The 15,300-nt window shown below is 42.6% G+C and overlaps 1 protein-coding gene across 19 annotated transcripts in view; it reads right to left on the bottom strand.

Annotated features, from left to right (window-relative positions):
* Window positions 1–15,300, bottom strand: part of rims1b (regulating synaptic membrane exocytosis 1b) — a 92,895-nt gene that overhangs the window by 34,986 nt on the left and 42,609 nt on the right. For 10 of the 19 annotated variants that reach the window (XM_086297032.1, XM_086297046.1, XM_086297043.1 and 7 more), the window contains 14 exons: window positions 14,865–15,166; window positions 13,498–14,414; window positions 8,610–8,650; window positions 8,332–8,442; window positions 8,118–8,217; window positions 6,531–6,654; window positions 6,375–6,431; window positions 6,074–6,120; window positions 5,863–5,987; window positions 5,646–5,776; window positions 5,330–5,501; window positions 3,569–3,722; window positions 3,336–3,392; window positions 697–850 (listed from right to left, as the gene is read on the bottom strand). In XM_086297032.1, coding sequence (XP_086153158.1) covers window positions 697–850; window positions 3,336–3,392; window positions 3,569–3,722; window positions 5,330–5,501; window positions 5,646–5,776; window positions 5,863–5,987; window positions 6,074–6,120; window positions 6,375–6,431; window positions 6,531–6,654; window positions 8,118–8,217; window positions 8,332–8,442; window positions 8,610–8,650; window positions 13,498–14,414; window positions 14,865–15,166 — 2,492 coding nt within the window. The remainder of the gene's footprint in view (window positions 1–696; window positions 851–3,335; window positions 3,393–3,568; window positions 3,723–5,329; window positions 5,502–5,645; window positions 5,777–5,862; window positions 5,988–6,073; window positions 6,121–6,374; window positions 6,432–6,530; window positions 6,655–8,117; window positions 8,218–8,331; window positions 8,443–8,609; window positions 8,651–13,497; window positions 14,415–14,864; window positions 15,167–15,300) is intronic. The other 9 variants (XM_086297038.1, XM_086297051.1, XM_086297039.1 and 6 more) reach the window with 7 other exon arrangements.

Genomic DNA, 15,300 nt, shown 5'->3' with positions numbered 1-15,300 from the left:
ATTTTTTTTCTTAATTTCTGCTTAAATTCAAATAGTGACAATAAAATACTAAATAAGCATTTTATATTTTATTATATGTTCATTTAGTAACTAAAAGAACCAGCAGGGAATCTGGTAACGTCACATCTCAGATGGTTTAGTGCAGCGGTCCCCCATCCCGGTACCGGGCCATGAGAGTTAAGGCTCGTGTGTGAAATTTATGGTTTTCAGGGTTTTTATCGTTATTTTTTTTAATCGTTGTTATCATTAACTCATTAACTTTTATCATTAACACTTTCCCAGGGCTTTTTCCTGTGTGTTATGAATAAATCTTCTTTTATTTGGTACCGGTACTGGTTTTATTTTGTATTTATCCTCACCAAATAACACAAACAGTTGGCTAAAAGTGCTTTAGAGAATAAGATAGAGACCCTACAATAACAGAGAGAAAGCACCAACAATCAGACGACACCCTGTGAGCAGCGACAGTAGGAAGGAAAAACTCCCTTTTAACAAGAAGAAACCAACAGAAAGAGGCTCAAAAGAGGGCAGCCATCTGCCGTGACCAGAACAATGCAGCAGCGGACTTGTCGAGCAGTAATCCTCGCAGCTGCAGTCCACAAATTAACAAGCAACGTCAAGCTTTTCTTTAGGGTTCCCCCACCTGCCAAATCATCACTCAGAGTTCAGCAGGTAAAACTCCCCGGTGTAACTCACCTTTGCATGGGCACGTGTGCAGGCCGAGACCGAGCTCTGCACGTGTCCTCTCTGTGAGGCGACACCGAGCGCGAGCGGTGCTGGACGGGTCGCTGCTGCTCGGGCACAGCCAACGTGCTGCCCCGCTCTCTCTCCCTGGAGTTACGCTCTGCGCCTGCACCCGCACACAGATCCAGTGTGGACACACAAACACGTGCAAAACAAGCAAAATACATGTTTCAAGATTCACAGATATAACATACACACAGGAGGGATACAAACACTCACACACATCCAGGCATTAGTTGTGTCCTTAGGTAAGGGTGCACCAGTTGTAATGAGTCAATACTACTCGCTACCGTTACAGGTGCCATTCACCTACAGACTGTAAAACATCACATCTGGATGTTTTACAGGCAAATAAGCAGCTTGCAAACGCAGTGTAGCTGGTCATGTGACTGTTTCTGCAAATGTGTCTGTCAGACCTGAGCTCAGCTTGTTTTAATCCCATGAAGTGGCTGATGAGATGACAGATCAGACATTTACAGTTACAAGCCTACAAAGCTATAGTAAGTCACATGATACAGAAAAAAATGCAGTAACAGAGCATTAGCCTCATTTAAAGCTGAGATCGGCAGTAATGTTTGAGTCTTACAGGAAAAAAACATCTCCTGTTGTGTGAGAGAAACCTACACTTCTCCACCTCCTCCTGGCTTTGTGATGGGAGACTCTGGCCAATCACAGGTCAAAGAGAAGCTACTCTAATTGGCCCTTCTACAAATTCATGGGAACTTCCCTTTACTAAGTGGCAGATATTCCTGAATTAAAAGTGGCTATTCCACCGACAGCAACTACGTACATTGCAAAGCAGCCCAAAAAAGGGACATTTAATGCACTAAAACACATCTCATCTCAGGAGCGAATGACAAACTATATTCAGCACCTCTCATTGCTCCCTGGATTGGTAAGATGCTAAGTTAAATTTTCTGTGATGGTCTTGATGTAGTTGGTTGTGGACGTAGCATGGATGGCCTTCTGGCTGCTGGAGCTGATGTATAGCCTATATATGTCTGATGGGGTGGAGTTAGGACAGTTATAGGAGAGAGGGGGCTGCAGGACATTTCATTAAGGAGTCAAAAAACGGTGACGCCATCCCTTAACTAGGCTGGCAGAAATCCTTGACGTTGCTTCTAACCCTAACCTAACTTTATATGGAATGGTTGAGTGGCGTGCCAAGACATTGCTCCCAATTTAGTGTGATCTCTTCACCCATTCGTTCATTTTCTTATACCACAGAAGGGTTGGGGCCAGTTCAAGCTAACATAGGGTGAAAGGAGGGGGGTGTATGGCTTCTGACCTCTTCACATTTGGGAACATGTGACATGCTACGATTTAAAAGTTTCATTAATGGTTAACGATACAGAAAATACTCTTGGCCACCAATGCAAAGATGTAAAACTGCAAACTTTACTTTGATTTAACCGCACGTGGGAATTACTGGAAATGGTATACAGCAATCTGACAAGATTCTGGGACAGGAGTGTAGAGCGCAGAGGCCAGTGGTCACTTTGCTCGTCCTCCTCTAATGGCTGATGAACACCCACTTGTGTTCTGCAGAGACACCGAGACATTGGCTCGGTGTTTTTTGGGGGCGGGGTTTGGTCTTTCTAGACGTCTGCCAACTCTAGCTTTAAATATGAACGACAGGATGTGAAACAGAACTGTGCAAAGTGAAGTGAGGCGAAGGTCTCAATCATGACTTGTATGGATCATTAAAGGTAGCAGCCAGTTGGGGAGCTTCTAAGAATACACAGGAAGCATCGCTGGTTGGATAAGTACAAAAAAACAACAACCTATGTATAAAAACTGACTCTCAAGATGCAGTTAGGTATACACTTGCACTGCAACTAAAATTAACACTTTTTTTTGGCCAATGAATGAATAGTTGAGTGAATGAATTCATCACCTGTGGTGCACGATTTAAGCTGTGGCTAAGAATTGTGGGTATTGTAGTACAGAGCTCTGTTATTTGAGGCAAAACAAAATAATAAGGAAAAGAAAATAAAATAAAATCATAGTAATGTTCAAATAGTATCCTGATCATACTTGTGGCATTTTAAAGGCTACCAAAAAAATTAAATAAAATTGCATTAATGTCTAAATCAATGCACACTGGAACTGAAGCGAGGGCAGAAACAGGCAGCCAGCAAAGCAGCTGTAGCTAAAATGTCTTCTATTGTCTGTGTTCAGTGTGCTTTCAGTGAAGTAAGGAGCAGGAATAGAAGCATGCAGGATTGCAGGAGACGTAGTGGAATGGCAGTGAACTACTGCAGCTCTGCAGTGCAGCATGCACTCAGTGCGTCGGTGTTTCTAAGACCCAGCAAAAGAGGAGAAAATGCTCATGCAGCCTCACGCAAAAATTCAGAATCTGCACCCCAGTAAGAAATGTGATGATTTGCAAAATACTTTCGGGTGTTTTTGCTGATTCAGCTTGAATTAATTATTTTAATTTAGGTTAAATTTTTAGAAATTTATAGAAGCAGACCCAAAAGGTTTCCACAGGACATGAAGGGAGGATGCACAAGGATGCTCTCTCACGCAGTGCTGGGCACCTACAGGCTACTACGAGGAAACGCTCAATAACCATGACCCCCACCCACCTTTAGTCACTACTATCAAACCATCATCAAACTCTGTATCAATGATGCGATGAGACCCTGCACACATACAAACGCACACGCAAAACACCCACACACAAGACAGGGTAAGGTTGAGAGATTCTCCCACGCTGAGAGGGACACTGGAGAAGGCTCAGAACAGGAAATGTTAGCCACCACGCTCAAACACTGTTGGTTAAAGGACACACAGCCTGCAAATAAATGGACACACATACTCTGTAGTTTCCTGCTGGGGCTGTCTCCATGGACGTGTCTCCGTGGGAGGTATGGAGAGGGCTGTGGCAGAGGTATAGAGGACACGTCATGTGTCTGGAGCTTATACCAGTGAGGAATGTCGTCTAGCAAGGCCGTCTCCAACTCTATGAGGATCTGAGGGGGACAGAAAGGGAGGTGGCACATGAGAAAAATGGAAAGTAGAAATCTTCACACGTGTGAAGACATTTAAAAGAAAATCAGTTTCATCCACTCAGAGAATGAAACTTTAGGCAATCATATTCAGTAAATATACAACAAGTTAAATCCTATGTTAGGCAGACTTAGCAAATTTTGGGTGATGGGTGTTTCTCACAGTTCCCCCTGTCATTCTCTCCGCAGACCGGTATTTGAGAAACATGTTTGCACCATTTAATTTTTAAAAACCATTTAAAAACTATAAAAACTGTTTTCACTTTCTTATTGCTTTTAGAGTAACAGTTCTTTTGAAGTTTATATTCTTTTATCTACTGTTTTCTTTAAGTTTGTATTGCTGTTTTGTGACTCCTGTAAGTAAAAAATCCTTTATGGATAAATTATGGTTGCTTGCTATCATCTTCATCTGTAATCAGAAGTGTCTTTAATTTAAAACATAGTAAAAATCCCAAGATTTCCAGTTATGGGATATTGGGAAACATTTGGGAGCTGGCAGAATTATTTATGTAATTATATTATCTGGAACTATTGATGTAAATGATCAATACTTGTCTGAATGAAGTCAGTAAGACCAGATATCTCTCATTTCTTCTCCAAAACAGCTCTGGCCTGCTGTTTCAACCATCTATTTATGAGAGGCAGCCAATGAGATGAAAGTCTACTTAAGAGCCAAGAGAGGAGGAGCTTAAGAGGGGAGGGGCTAAAACATTGCTTCGAACTGAAGAGCTGGACTGGGAGGCATTACAAGATAAATAACAATTTGATAGCATATTAGTTCATTTTGAATTTGATGGCAGCAAGACAAAAGTTGGGATGAGGGAACAAAAGGCTAGAAATGTGAGGGCAGGAACAGTTTGCAACTAATTAGGTTAAATGGTAACAGCTCAGTAACATGACTGGGTATAAACGTGCATCTTATAGAAGTACAGAGGTTCATCGTGTCCTTCTGCATTCTGATTCCAAAAGCTGCCAGACAGGACAGGATTTAAAACACGTGCACCACATCCTCTGGACTAAAGAAGAGTTCAAACACCGTCAATGCTCAACAGTATCTACACGTTTTAGAGCAATGTATGCTTTTCTTTATATGACATCTACACTGACATTCAGGGAAGACCTTCCATTTTGCATCTAGATGATGCCAAACTGTATCGATTCCAACAGCATAGATACCGCAGATACATGTAGTAGAAGAGTTTGTGTAGTGATTAGGCCTACCTGAGGTTCAGACTAACTAAAAACATCTGGAGCATCATGAAACCAAAGGTTCCACAAAGAAGAACCAGGACTGTTAAGCAGCTGGAGTCTTCTATCGGACAATAATGGGACAACATCCCTGTTCCTAAAGTGCAGCAAATCTAGCAACTGGTCTTCTCAGTTGATCTCCACCTTATTTTTTTAATTTTGAAAATGTAAAAAATACGCTATACAAACACAGGCCATTTACCATTTACATATGTTTCTTCTACTAAGGTTAAAATGTGGATTTAGGGAATTTGATGTGTCTATTACAAGTTTTACAGTTCAACCAATAAAATGGCTTTGATTGGACAGTGGCTGTCACGCACCTCGCCCAGGAATTCACTCTCCTCCTCCTGGACTCGAGGCTGGTCCCACACTGTGATCTCCAGCATGCGCTCTCTGAAGTCTCGCCGATGAACGTGGGAATAAATAAAGGTCTGGTTCCACTTGGGCTCAGCGCTCTTTTTCACCGTTTTAGTCCGTCGTTTACTCTTATCACTGGAAGAGAGAAGAAATCATGGATTCATTCAGTGTGCAAGAAGGAGAACAGTATGGTTTTTTTTTATTGTTCAAAATAAAAACTATAGATGAAGAAATACCCGTGAGATGCTCAATAAGTAAAAATGAACACAATGAGCTGACCTCCTATCAGGCAGGAAGTACATCTTGACGTAGGGGTTTCGAGGTCGTCCGTCTGGTCGGGGTGGCAGGTCTATGGCTTGAAGGACGTTGACAATCAGCTGATGGCCCACTTTGTCGTACCACAGCTTCACCTATAACAATGCATAAAGGCAGTTAGCATCCTTTTCAATCTATATCCAGTCAGATGAACCTCATTGTGTTTGTTCCTGATACTCACAGAGAGCTGTCCAGGCAGAACCAGAGGAAGGTCTCTGAGAGTGCTGGGACTAGTAGGGGACATCACGGATATAGATGGACGGTCCATCTTCTGGGACTCAAAGGAGCTGGAGCCTGCTGAGGGATCAACAGAATGAATAATAGGAAAAAACATTAACTGAAAGCACATTTTAAAATATAAAGCCTGTTAAGCTGGTGATATAAAAACTTACTAGATTCTAGAGGAGGGTGGGAGGACTCTGGGATTCTTGGGATGTCTCTGTAAAAAGCAGAAGAGTCACAGAGTGTATACAAATCTTCCCTTACTATATGTCATTCAGCTGGCATATATCTCTAAACAACAACAGTTTCTAACACAGTAGAAGAAGAACAAAACCAGTCAGTCATATTAACAGTGTGGGGAAAACAGCAGGTGGCCAAGGACTGAAGAACAGGTGGAAAAAAGGGGATGTCTTTCTTGGATCTGAAGGATTTCAGGGAAGATACATTGGGAAGGGGCTCCACTCTACTTACTGATGTGCTCTATACACTTTTCTCAAGAGGTGTTTGGACATAATTCGGTTCACAGAGCTTTTAGATAAAGGAGACACATCAAAAGTCCGTCAGAAGGAAAATCAAAGCCGTGGTACTTTAACAATGACCAGTACACATTAGTAACAACAAACGCACCCTATAGGTCTCGAAACAACAATCTCCACTTGAGGCTCAGCCTTGGACTCGAGAATGATGTTGTACACTTCTTTCTTGGTTGCTCCTGGCAACGACTTCCGGTTCCACTGCAACACCTCATCACCTGAAAACAAGATTAATGCTTCTTAAAGTCAAACTGAAAAATCAAATGTCCTCAGTGTGCAGTTAAGTGCAGCGCAACTTTTCTGCTGGGTGCTCCACACAAAAACCCGACGATGATCGGTCAAAGGCTGTATTCAGAAAATGGACATTGTCACCATAACATCACCCTTTGGTAAGAAAAGTCCTTTTGTGAAACTTCAAGCTTGTCTGACGCTGGATGACCGAGGGGTGGACACTTAAAACTTGTCAATCACACGATTAACCACAACCTGTTTCATCCTCGTTTCTGACTTTAATGGAGAAAATAATTTAATTTAATGTGACTTTAGTGTGGAAACAATTTTATCTCATCAATCTCCAGACTTAAAATAAGTGGTTGTCCAGCACATTAATGTGACTTATTGCCGCTTGCATCTTTCATGAATTATCATGAAAAGATCCAAGTTGTCAAATTAGACAAAAAAAAACACTTCTGAGAGTTTTCAGAGACTGGAAGGACTTTTTTGCACTTGATGAGGCACATTTCTGTCTTTTTATCTGCCCATTTTTACATGTTTGGTTTGGTATGCCAACCCACTATTTAGCCCACCATAAAGGTCACTGCTGCCTGGGTTTTCTTGTTGGCTCCTTCTTTTTTTCCTGACTAAACCCACAGTGACAAAGCATTTTAGGTGAGTTACGATGATTTCCGACCTGTAAATTGAAAACGGAGCTCTCAGAACCTCCTCAAATGTTTTTTCCCTCTCAGGAGTGATTTTAACACTATGTTCAAGCATAAATAAGGCCCTGGGTTAATACTTTCAGCAGCAGCTGAGTCGCTGTACAGTCAAAATTTACAGCCAGAAGTAGTCCCGTGACCTCAGCACTCCATACATTACTCCATTATTATTCAAATCATGACACAGCGTGGTCAGATAAGCAAAATGTAGCATGAATGATGACTGCTTTACTGCAGAACTGTACACATTGCCTGTTTATACATTCTGTGCTTCCTTATATATGCTCTAATATCACTTTAATCCCAACAGCTGACTGCGGTTGCTTACTTTTGCCCACATTCCTTTTTTTTCCTTTTTTAAAATGCTTTGAAAATTATTTATCAGTGTAAAACTGGCAAAACCAAACTCCTCAAAATAGCACTCCAGTAAAGGTCTGGTATAATGTGAATGCAGCACAAGCAGGCTGGTTGATTGCTTGAGTTCAAGTGGCAGCTCCCACAGACATTACACCAATAAAAACACCAGTATTATTACTATTCTGTAGGCCACCACAAGCTGCTACAAATGTTTAGCATTTTAGCATTTAACAATTTCAATGACAAGCACACTACTCATGCCTGCAAAGATGACAGGTACATACTGATGTCTATGCAAAGGTTGATCTCACATGCATTCCTAGATGAAAGCAATACTGTCTGCAGTTCTGCAGCTCCTGCAAAGGAACAACATGTTCTATTTTTTGTACCTGCACGTAGGTGTCCCACGACATCTGCCAGACTCCCTTTTTTAACTTTGGTGATGAAGGCCCCAAGTCTCCCTGTCTCCGTCATCTTCCCTCCTACCACCTGCACACAAAGATGAGACAGACGTACGATAAGATCAGATGTCACTCCGTCCTCTCCAACACTGCCTGTTGTCTCAGTGAGGACAGATCTTAATGTGAATGAATCCCTGCTTACTTTTAGTCCCAGGAGAGAGCCTGCCTCACGGGGCATGGCTGACCTCTTGCTCAGAGTGATCCGCCCAATCAGGTGATCACCCTCTTTGGATGGCTGCCACGAAACTGGATGCTAAAGGGACAAAGACATGAGGATGTTTACAAAGCACATTATCAACTGTAAATACTGGTAATTTGGTCATGGGTCCCATGCAACATTAGACTTAATATAAGTGCAGCTATATGTGAGGAAAGGGATCAGGGCAGAGCTTCAGGAACAACCTGACTGGTGAAACTTACATGCCAAACTGCAGGATCTAGAGGATGACAGTCCCAGTCACCTGCAGGGAGAAAGAGTTCGAGAGGGAGGAATTAGTCATTTGTCTAAATTATGTTAAATGTAATTGTGCAGGTTGATTCCAAGCTACAAAAAACTCTTAGAAAGATGACTCAGTGATGCCATTAAAGACTGCGATCTGCTTTAATTCAAACAACATAACTAATGGGTTTATCATCCCATTTCTGTTTTATATGCCAGGGCCTGCCAAAGGCTTTCTTTGAGGTAGGTTTAATTTTAAAAAGCTAAAAATTCCATTTCGCCATCTATAAAAATGTAACTTAATTTACTAAAATGATCTGAATTCTCTTACTTAACAATACTTTAGACTCCCTGTTGAAGCTCCAAAGCTCTTATATTTTAGTATTTAGTTTCTGTTAGTTATATTTTTTATTGAATTTTTATTACATTTTGATTTAGTAGGCTTGCCTTCTCTATGTCATCCTGTATCTTGTCAAGTGTTTCTGTTGGTGATTATCTGCTGAGTTGCTTCCTGTTTTATTTTAACAGTCATCCGTCTCTGGCGTCTTGTGATTAGTTTACTTCCTCAGGCATTGTCTTGATTGTCTTCAGCTGTGTCTCATCGCCCTGCTGTGTCAACTTCCTTAATAATTACCCTCATGACTTGAAATAGTGCTGTTTTCCCTTTTCTTAGCGTCTCTTAACGCCGTAGTGATGGTGTGATGAAGGCCTGTGAACGTGTCGGATCTTTCCAGCCAATTGCTTCACCAGAAGGCAGATCACACAAAACCCTGTTTAACAGCTCATTTTGAACTAGTGACATCTGCTGGTCATTCGATGTGCTCCATAATCTCGTTGCAGACTGCTGATGATCATCAGAATCACCTCAGACCACAAAAAAATTCCCGCATCTTTTCAACCGCTCAAATCCGGTTCAAATGACATGAAGCAGTCACGTCATTTCAGAGAAAGGGTTCCTCGTTTATCTTTGGTCATGTGGTTTCTGAAGAAAACAATACAGGTGTTGGGATGGGCTTTATTTGGGCACGCCCCCTGTCCTTGACACAGGCCTCGGGGCTTAAGCATCAGACGAAACATCAAAATTATTTAGCCTGTGATCATTCCCTGTGTGCGTCCTCCCTTTGAGTCCATGTGGATTTAGTTTTGCTTTACGCTCCCATGTGTTTTTTGGACTTTGCAAACAGCTACAACAGCCTGTCTTCTGGATCTGTGTTTGGGTCCTTGGGACCTGCTAGCTGTGACTAAACTGTGCTCAGATGTTGTCTACTGTGGTTGTCGATTTAAAAAGGGAGGAGCTAAAACCCTGTGTTCCAACAGAGGATGACCTAAGTAGCTGCACCACACCCCAGTATAAGATAGATGAGGATTATTCTGAACCATGAATAATGCAAAGCTACTCTAGATTTTAAGAATACAAATATGGAGCTGGAAATGGGCAGCACAGTTTAGTGTGTGTCCTTTAACTTACATGTAGGATTAAAGTAATGTCATTCAGCAGTAACGGCTAAAAACATTCATAATCAAACTATTATCATTTCTCTCCAACTTGGCCTGTCCAAGACTGGCTAAGTTGAACAGAGAAACAAAAGAGTGTCCGTGTATCCCAGCGCTCATTAACACTGACAGATGGAAAGCTAACTGGCTCTACATCAAGACAGAGGAGCCTGGGAGATTTGCAGTCATTGTTTCAAAGCAGGAGTAAAACAACAGCAAGAAAACATCTGATGGCGATTTTAAAATCCTTTGAGTAACTTCAGTTTGAGGTACGTGGGCAGGCAGAATAATTCACGTGATGTTTTTTTGCAAAATGCCTGCAGGGGGGAGAGAAAAGAACTTTTTGGTGGAAAGAGTAGAAACCAAATGAAGCCTATACAATCATGGTTGATGGAGAAATCAGGAAAAAAAAGTCTGAATGACTTGAGCAACTTTAGTGATGCTAACTGGAACACTCGAGAGGAAAAATGCTGATGCCACCGTTTAGTGGATGAGCAAGCTGGGCAGATAGCTCTTTATTAACAGCTCTTTGTAGGTATCATTGTTTAAGACAAACACAGCATGTAAGTGAAAGAGGCTCCGCTCAACTGAAGATTGACCAAGTCCCTCTTACTGTCCTGAAGGCAGTCCTGGCTTACTCTCATTGGTAACTGACTGATATGGAAAAATCATCTGTTTAAGAGGAGCACGTGAGCATCCACGCTATCACCTGACCCTTCTTCAGCAGCTCTCTCCCTAGTCCTTCCAATCCACATCAGCGTTCTTTGGTATTTGTCTGTTTTAGTTTCCTGTTGTGTGGACTTTCACATTGTCATTTTCTCTGAGCCAGTTAGAGAAAACATATCAGCCTCAAAGCCACAGCATCCTATACTTTACTGGGCCTTCATGCAGCCACTGTCTGAAAAAAGCTTTTAGCTCTTCTGTCTTTGAGGCAGCTTTATGCCCGGGTGTCACGTCTATACTCACAGACGGAGCTGTGTGGCTGAGACGAGCATATTAAGGATCATCATACAGCCAATAACTGATATAACTCTCTGAAACATGAGCGTTTGGCTCATAGGGCTTGACCACACATAAAAGGTTTAATACCAGCAATGCTGTGGTAATTTGTTAATAGAGTGCTTCAACATCAGAGTTGAATTGAATTTTATTATCATCATATTTATACGTGGATCCTAATGGTGATACACAAACCCATCTTATCTTTTTTATCACTTTTTGCAAAAATTTAACAAATGTTTCATTCATTATATTTTTGCATAAGTAAAATAACAGAATGTCACCTGAGCTTTTGAGGGCAAAGTTCAAATACGGCTTTAAACTACACCATATGACTTAGTAACTGTGTATATATGACAGAAAATAAGGAGAAACATATTAGAGCCAGGGTGGCACAGTGGTGCTACAGCACGGTCACTTAACTGGAAGAATGCTCTTGAATCAAACCTGCTGCTCAGCCTTTTTGCATCATTTGCTTTCAAGTTCTCTTGACATGCATGTTAGACTGCATTAGTGGCCATGTATTGCATGAACAATGAATAAAATGAATGGATGGACCCTGTTTTTTTAAGATATCTCCAGATCACAAGAGTTACCACTATATATTGTAAGGTAAAGGACATACAATAATAATAATAAAACAATTCAGCTCAACCTAAATGACTACACTAAACATATATATATATATATATATATATATATATATATATATATATATATATATATATATATATATATATATATATATATATATATACATACGTATATAGAAAGAGAGAGAGAGAGAGAGAGAGACACACACACAGTAAGACACGAGCCCTGGATTGGGAACGTGTCGGTTTTATTGAAATGACTGGTGACTCCAGTCATGTGAGATTTAGAGGAACATTCAAAAGAGACCTCCACTGAAAAAAGTTTACGCACATGGGTTAATCTATGTCTTGGAAGCAGAGCCTTCGTGCTTCCGTGATAATGCTTCTAAATAGCTGACAAATAAGTGCCTTCAAGAGGAGCTTGAAGATGAGTGCTGATTGGTGGGATTTGATGCAGTCTGTAGAACTTTTTAGTTACATCTCAGATCCATGTAATGACACCTAATTTCTTAAACCAAAAAGATCTCTGGCCATGTCTAATTTAAGATGACACCAGCATTAATCTGACAATGCAATGCCTTCCATCGCACAACGCATGCTACATATTATCCTGTGACTTTTTCTTATTGCCAGAGATGGTGAGAGTAAAAGGATACATCCTGTTTTGAGGCCCAGCTAGCTAAAGAGTGTTTAAAACAGCTAATAATCCCAATCCACACCATCTACACATTACCAGTGCCTGAGTTATAGTAAGCTGGATTAAAACATCTGGAACACCATCCTTCTGGGACTGACCAGTGAGAGATAAGCTGATGCAGTAACTCTGCCTCCTGAACCCAAACACTCTTGCGTGGGTTATTTTAGCACAGCCCTTGATTTCTGTTAGTGCGGGGAAATCCATAAGTGCCAAGAAGATAGCAGAAATCGTGTAGCGTGCAACTGCAACCAGGCTTGAATTTAGTCGGTGGGACATGGTTGGCTGTTGCAGCTGGCTGTTAGCAAAGCATTACATAGCCAGCGAGCCACTGACCTAATTCCACAAATCTGCTGGCCTAAATCACAGGGACTCTCCAAATAAATGAGAGCTGTCCTGAGAGCAGCAGGGTTTAGCCACAGCACAGAGGTGTAGATGACACACAGGGATAGTAATGCACTGCATGCTGGGTGGGCACTTTATCCTATCGCTTATCATATAGTTTCACAGTCCAAAACTAGAAAGTGTTGGTTTTAGAGTAATCTTGGGGGTCAAAATATATCTGGCTTTTCTCACATTGTTTGTAATTCCACTACCAATGCAGAATGCAGTGGAAAATATATCTATGAAGTGTGAGATTATGTTTTTATTTTCCCTTATATCTGATCAACAGTGGTTAAAAACTGTGGCAGATCTCTTGTCCGGTCTATTGATCTGTCTGTCCCCCAGAGTATTAGCAGCAGATCAGATTTCAATTAGTCATCAGATCTGCTGTGACTCTAATCTTGCTCAGAGCACGCCGGGCACACAGTGTCGGCATGGTTCTTGACAATGATGACAATACAGGAGAGACCACATTAAAGTCCTGTGTGTTTCATTTACACAGAATGAGGACTACATGAGGAAACAAAGTATGAACGTGTGGTCTAGATAAGACCAGCCAGAGATCATTAGCAAAATATAATGAGAAGACTCGTGAGTGAAAAAGAAGCCTCAACAAGTAAGGAAAAGTTTCTAATGTACAGAAATGGATGGTGGCTAACGGTGTAAGGAGAGGTTCAGCTTAGTAAGCACATCTGCCTGACTGACCTTTCTCGCTGACACTTTCCATGTCCACGTCCTCACAGCTGGTGTACTCGGGCGTGGAGCCGCCCTCCTCCTCTGAGCTGCTGATGGACATCTGCCTCTTGTTGACTCCGCGCTTGCCCTTGTATGACTGTGGAGGGGGTGGCCGCAAAGACTCCGACTGGTCCGAGCCCTGAGAGTCCTTCCTCAGCAGGTTATCCACCCCACCCTTCTCTCTTGATGTCCGCGTTCCATCTTGGGGTCCATGCTCCAGGCGACTGTTGTTTGGACCCCAGTCTGAAGGCACAGGTCCCCCAAGTTGGGACCCTGATCTTCCCCCTCCACTGGCAGGGGGAGCCCCACCTACAACCCCCACGGTCCTATCTGCGGAGTAGGCCCTGTGATTCTCCATGAGGGCCTTGCGGTCTCCTTCCCCACCTCCACCCCTCCTGGCAAGACGGTTTTCCGGCACCTCTCCTGTGCTGCCTCCACCCCCACCCCCTTCACCAGGCCCCAGTCCGACCTCATTTATTGCAAGATCACTGTGTCGTCGCTCATGCCGCACCTTCGACACCTTGGCGTGCATGCGCATCTCCTGCTCCTCCTTCTGTGGTTTGACTGGGTATCTTGCCAAGTTGGGGTCACTGCGATAGCGGTTCTGAAACTCCTCCTCGCGCCGCTGCCGTTCCCTCTTCTCCTCATCCTCTGGACGCCTGCGGTGTGTTTCTGAACGACCCAGGTTTTCATCCCCGTCCTCGTAGTCCTGAGAGTGGATCTTTTCCAGCCGCCTTCCATCTCCTAACCGTCTCTCTCCTCTGTCTCCGGGACCCATCCGCTCGTCCAGAGATGACTGTGAATGCAACTTGTCTGCTGGTCTCCGGGCAGAACCACGTCCCATGCCTCCCTTACCGTTTTGCTCATGGAAAGAAACTGGCCTTTTCCTAAATGAGAAAAGAAATTAGGTTATTTTATAAAAGCAAATACAAACACAGGAGCATTCTTTGCATGCTTTTTGACAGAAATATTTTGTGCTTTTTATATATTCTTTCTTTTTTTATTTTCAAAATCTTCTTAGTTCAGTCACGAAGGGCTATCAACAGATTAAAAAACTACTAACCAGGATGAGACAGCTATGAATTCTTACCTAACACACCCAAAGAATTAAAACAAAGGGATTGAGTCAAAGACCTCTCAAGACCTGCCTGTGACCTACCTTCTTCTCTGGTTAAGCTACTGCAGACTCAGAGCTACATAGCGGATTAAAAAACACAACAAGGGCTTCAGCAAATTAATATACCATGAAAACTGAATCCTGCAGTACTGCTAGCTTTCACCAATTCCTATGTTAAAAATGAAAAGAGGCAAAGGTTGTAAATAAAGAGGAATCTCACTTTTCTCTTGGGGGTTCACTTTGAGAGCGAGAGCCAGGCATGGTGTCAGCACCCTTGAGAGCAGTGACACCGCCGGGCGGATGTGTCCCGTCTGGTGGCCCTGTGTTGGCGTTGGTGCTGGACGGTGGGGCTTGGGACCTGGAGCGGAGTAGCTTCCTGTCCCGTTGGGCCTCACCTCCCGTGGCTGGATTGTTTAAAGAGGTGCCCAGGCTCCCGGGCCGCACCCCTGACCCCGAAAACCATTCTCCTGATTTGGTGAGAATCTCCTGTTGCTTACGGCACTGGTTGCATACCCACATTACCTGGAAAGGTCGAAAGGGAAGAAGATTTTGGCAAACTCATTTCAAGTCACCTCTGAACATCCACCAGGTCACCAGCAACACATCTGGGCTTAGCACTGAAATGGTTTTTTTTTTTAGTTTGACGGATGGGCAAC

The sequence above is a fragment of the Aulonocara sp. 'chitande type north' Nkhata Bay genome, linkage group LG6 (assembly GCF_057382095.1).
Source record: "Aulonocara sp. 'chitande type north' Nkhata Bay isolate Kocher_YH1m ecotype deep benthic linkage group LG6, A_spYH_male_GT1.1, whole genome shotgun sequence".
NCBI lineage: Eukaryota > Metazoa > Chordata > Actinopteri > Cichliformes > Cichlidae > Aulonocara > Aulonocara sp. 'chitande type north' Nkhata Bay.
This window is presented reverse-complemented; position numbering and strand designations above follow the sequence as displayed.